This window comes from Microtus ochrogaster, chromosome 21, assembly GCF_000317375.1.
Source record: "Microtus ochrogaster isolate Prairie Vole_2 chromosome 21, MicOch1.0, whole genome shotgun sequence".
Lineage (NCBI taxonomy): Eukaryota > Metazoa > Chordata > Mammalia > Rodentia > Cricetidae > Microtus > Microtus ochrogaster.
Genome location: NC_022022.1, coordinates 3357554 through 3362577, shown reverse-complemented (window position 1 = coordinate 3362577; position 5024 = coordinate 3357554). Strand labels below are relative to the sequence as shown.

Genomic DNA, 5024 nt, shown 5'->3' with positions numbered 1-5024 from the left:
GGTTACCTGTTATCAATGAATGATTGGCGTGTCCGAAGGAGAGAATGCCTCAGGGGCTCGGGGGTCTGCTCTGGACCGGAGAGGAGGAGGCTGCAGAAAAAAAGCTGTTGGTGATGAGACGGCTTTGTCTGCTCACGCCTTCTGCCTCGTCTGTGACGGAGTCGGCCGCTGGGTCTCCCCTGCAATGCAGCCCCTCCTAGCAAGGGCGGAAGCACTCCCCGCCCCCTCTCCGCCTGACTCGGCTAATTCGAATGATAGGTTCCGGAACACGCCGCCCAGGCTAGAGCCTCTCCATCGGCTCGCACGGCACCCACATCTCTCCAGCACCCTCGTGCTGACCGGGGTGCAATGGTTGAGCAGTTAATTGTCCTCTAACTTAGATGCATAGGTTAAAAAGACTTTCGGCTAGACCAAAAAAACGCTCCTCCTTTTCACTCTAAGGACCGAAGGGGACTTTGGGAGACCCGGAAAGGGCCCCGGCGCGCGGTCACCTCTGCACCTGCAGCAGGTGGACAGACCTAGCACACACACTTAGGGTGCCGAGGGTGTCCAGGAGCGCGGTGTTCCCGCTGTCCCCGCGGGCCACGCCGCGCGCCCCGGCAGGCCTGGGCGGAGCGCTGCGCTCGGCTCGCAGCTCGCGGATTTCGTAATCGCGTCACCGGCGTTTCCGCCCTCGGCCGGCCCCACCTCTGCCGGCCCGCCCTCGACTCCCCGCCGTGCGGAGCAGCAGCCGGGGATCCCGGAGTGGCGGAGCCCCCGCCCGCAGCGGCCGCCGCCTGGACGCCGGGGAGCCGCAGGTGAGAGCGCCGGGCGGTTCGGGCTGCGCGCGGGCGGCGGGGAGGAGGTCGTGGTCACAGTCCACGCGCGGGAGGCGCCAGCCGGGGAGAGGCAGGGACTCGGCGATTGCAGCGTGGGGCCGGGTGGGAGGTGCGAAGCGACAGGGGCTCCTCGCCGGCCCACTAACCTCAGAGGTCTGCTGTCCCAGACAAACGAAGTGGTGCTGGGGCCCCGGAAGGTCTAAGCCAGACTGAGGCAGCCACGGAGAACAGTGACAGCCACAACGATCCACTGAGGTTCTCATCCTAGTTCGGAGTGGGTGGGGGAGAGAACTGGAGTCTGACGGAAAATATTGGGGGAGGGGAACAAATTAGGGTCTCCTGTTTCCTCTAAAGTCCCCAGAAGCCCTTTCCTGGGGTTCGGGCAGGGTTGGTGTCAGGACAAATGTCTGTCAGTTGACTGGAAATGGGGCCCGTTCCTCTCTCCAGGGCCCCTCAGGAGCCCGCTGTGTCTGGAGGGTCTCCACGCAGGGACCAGCTGCATCCCTGGGCTTACAGCCAGGATTTGCCCACACCATTCTCGAGTCTCTTTCTCTCCAGCTGCTTCTTGTGAAGGCTTGTCAGACAGCGGGTTGGAAGCCTTGAGGCTGGAGGCAGCGGGACCGGGAAAACCGGTTTGGGGCTACCACAGGACCGGGGAACTACCTGTGTACATCCTTCCTCTCCGGCTCCTTACCCCCACCCCTCTCCTGCTCGCCCCTCTCCAGCTCTTCCGTCTTCAAGGCCCACCGTGATCATGCCGGTGGTTTGGAGATTGCCACTCCAGGTTCTGGATTTCGTGTGGAAATGAGAGGGGCCCCACTGTCAGGATGTGGCTCTATGCTGTTTAATCCTAGATCCCTTCTCTTTTCCCATCTCCTCCCTTTTCCTGTGGGGATGAAGGAGTGGGCAGTGGCTCCAGCATCGCTGCCGCCTCGGCTCACCAGCTGAGGCCTCGTTTGCCCCCATCCCAATCGTTGGCTGCTTTAAAACAGAGTGACAGCCAATGCCTAGTACTTCCTTTTCTGGCTTTGTTCCTCTTCCCCCCACCCAACACTACCACATTGACCCTGGCCTGTCTTCACACTCTGACACCGCCTCCAAGCTTCAGAGACCCTAATGTCCTAGGGAGTGGAATTTCCTGGTCACTTCTCATCATCATTGGTTGTTTCTTGCCAAGTCCCCCACACACACTTTCCCTCCACCCATCTTGGTCAGGTCCCTGGAAGAGAAACAGAAAGGTCCTTGTTTCCTCCAGGGCCCCCTTTCCTCTCCCTCCTCCCCTCCCTCCTCCCAGCACTGGCCACCTCTGTCCACTGCTCTCTGAGCAGGGTGGGGAATACTGGGTAGAGCCCAGCCTCAGTATAGGCTGTCTGGTCGTGTTGGGGGTTTCCTCTGATTCTTTATTGTTTTCTCCATTTCCCCAAACCCCTACCACCTGCCACCATCATGACAAACCTTGTGACCGCTTTCCCACTGGTCAGCCTCCCCTCCCTGGGCAGCTGTGTTCTGACCAGTCCTGGTTACTCCTGCCTTCCAGGGGCGGGAAGGGAAGTGAAAGAGAAGCCGACCCTTGGGTTCTTTCCTACCCTAGAGCTGTATTTCCCTGCTTGAGTGATCTCATCTCAGGGCTGCTAGAAAACAACACTCAACAAACAAGCAAAACTCAGTTTTTTGGTCTGTCTAGGCTACTGGAGCACCCGGCTTCCAGCCTCAAGCTTAGAGGCTCATTCCTATTCATGCTCATGATTAATATTCATGGACTGCCCTATTGGACTCCTGAGCTTGACTTTGCTTTAGAGAGGGAAGTGCGGAGGAAACGCAGATGGGCTGTCACCCCAGGTTGGCAGCAGTGAGGAGGGGAGAAAGTTCCTCCTGGGACACAGTACTGCTGGAAAGTTCCTGTGTGTCTGGCTCACTGGTGGAGCTTGGAAGTGGGGAGAAGGAAGAGAGCAGGTCAGAGCATTAGGGAAGGGGGAAGGGAGGTCTGAGCCTTACAGGGTATAAGACACCCAACAGCACAGGATGGAACACGTGGAAAAGGGTGGGGAGGCCCAGAACAGAAAGCCACTCCGCACGTTACCTGTGGGGCCACGGGTAGGTGCACACAAGTCTGCAGAGCTCTCGGGAAAGGCAAGGTCAGATACTAACTCTAACTGGACTCTGGGAGGCCCTTGGACTTAAGCTGGGGGAAGTGCGTGCGGAGGAACAAAGGCAGTGGACTGAGGAGAAATTCCCCGCTCCAGAACACACTGCCTGTCTCCTGGGCTCTGACTAGGTGGTCCTTAAAGCGAATGGAGGTGTTGGGGCAAGGTAAGAGAAAAGGGAGGGACAGGGCGGAGGCCTTGTTTGTGAGAACAGAAACCACTATTTCCTCTTCGGAGTCTCTTACTGCCCTCCCCTCCTGCCCTCACCCGGGGTGAAGGGAACTGAAGGCAGTAGCACCCCTTCACTCTGTCATTTCTGTCACCGTCTCATCCCAAGTTCTCTTAGCCCTTTCTTCCTTGGTCCCAGTTGTCATCGCTCCTGACCCGGTTGGTCTTTTGCACTATCCCTTGAGAGGAGCAACTGTGAGCATCCTGTGTTTGAGGGGGACAGGACTGGGGGGCAGCAGTAGCCTCCACGAGAGAAGATGAAAGTGTATCAGGTCTCTCAGGGAAAGGGACTGGGGAGGGATGCTTCTCACTAACAATTCTTTTTCTTTCTGCTAAAATTCAGGATTTCACATCAAAAGAAGACAGAACCTTGTGCCTGCCGGCCCAAGCCTCTTGCTGGTGCTTTTAGGGGCCCCAGGTCCGAGACTCTGACCTTCACTGCATGAGTGAGGGTCTCTAGGATTCCCACAGCCCAAGAACCATCCAGCTGTGTGAATCCCAGGTGCTGTTTCGCCTGAGAGTGAGGACTGACTGGTTAGCAACAAAACAAGAGCCCTCTGGGGCCTCTGGCAGAGGCCCGAAGCTGGAACCATCAGGGAATATGAGTGAATTTTGGCACAAACTGGGCTGTTGCGTGGTAGAGAAGCCCCAGCCGGTAAGTCTCCTGACCCCACCCTGCCACACACAGAAATTCGTTACCATGTGCTGGGAGGTGGACACGCCATCTCTGATCTGCCTTCTGAGAAACACTTGTCTCCCCCACCTCCTGAGTTTCTGTGGCAGGGTACTGTCCCGTGCAATAAAGGAGACTGTGACAGAAGAGCTGAACAGCTCTGTCACCTGCTCCTGTTCTGAGGTGGCAGGGGTCGTAGGCAGAACTTGAGACCTGTCAGTGTCCCCTCATCATCCTAAGTGCCTTTGCTTTGTCCCTTTCTTTGTGTAGTCACTCAGCAGGCCACCACTCTGGTGACATTGTCTCGGATTTGTTCCAGCCCTGTCTGTCTTTCCTACCCTGATGTTTGCCCATTATACTGCCAAGTCAACCTTAACTCTTGGTGGTTTTCCAAGCCTTCTTCCCCTTCCTCCATGGGGGAGAGGCTGCCTGTGTGACTCCCTGTCTTCTCCGAGCAGAAGAGGAGGAGAAGACGGATTGACCGCACCATGATTGGGGAACCAATGAATTTTGTCCATTTGACTCACATCGGCTCGGGAGAGATGGGGGCAGGAGATGGACTTGCCATGGTAATAAGGGAAGGGCTGGTGTTTATTTGGGGGTGTTGTCAAGCGAGGGACATAACACAATACTTAATGGGGAAACAAGAATCTTAGATTGTAGCCCTGGTCCCCAGTGGTGTGGATTTCTGATCTCTAGGGCTAGCTCCCTTCTTTACAGATAGCACTGGGTCTTCATTGGAGTATAAATGTTGTAATATTGAAGGCCTTTTTCTCAGACCATGGGTCTCCTTATGAAGAACCTAGCTGGGACGTAGCTCAGGTGGTGGAGTGCTCGCTCGTCTACCACGCAGGAAGCCCTGGGCTTGATCTTCAGCCCTGCAGAAGCTGGGTGTGGTGACTCACACCTCTAACCCCAGCACTCAGGAACTGGGGACCAGAGGCTCAAGGTCATCTTGTACAGAGAGTCTGAGGCCAACTTGGCCTAGAGACCCTATCCCAAAATAGAAAAAAAAAAGAAAAAGAAAAGAAAAGAAACCTGTTCAGTCAGTGTCAGAGCCAGTCACAGTGTGACTGGGTGTCTTGGGCCATGTAAGGATCTGTTCTAAATAATGTCTTAATTATTTAATACTGGGTTTTGTTTTTTTTTTTTTTTTTTTTT

General features: G+C 56.0%; 1 protein-coding gene across 1 annotated transcript in view; it reads left to right on the top strand.

Annotated features, from left to right (window-relative positions):
* The first annotated feature begins 454 nt into the window (after positions 1 to 454).
* Cdc42se1 (CDC42 small effector 1) overlaps positions 455 to 5024 on the top strand; it is an 8659-nt gene continuing 4089 nt past the window's right edge. The window contains exons 1-3 of the mRNA XM_005356986.2: positions 455 to 797; positions 3534 to 3845; positions 4322 to 4432. Coding sequence (XP_005357043.1) covers positions 3792 to 3845; positions 4322 to 4432 — 165 coding nt within the window. The 5' untranslated portion in view covers positions 455 to 797; positions 3534 to 3791. The remainder of the gene's footprint in view (positions 798 to 3533; positions 3846 to 4321; positions 4433 to 5024) is intronic.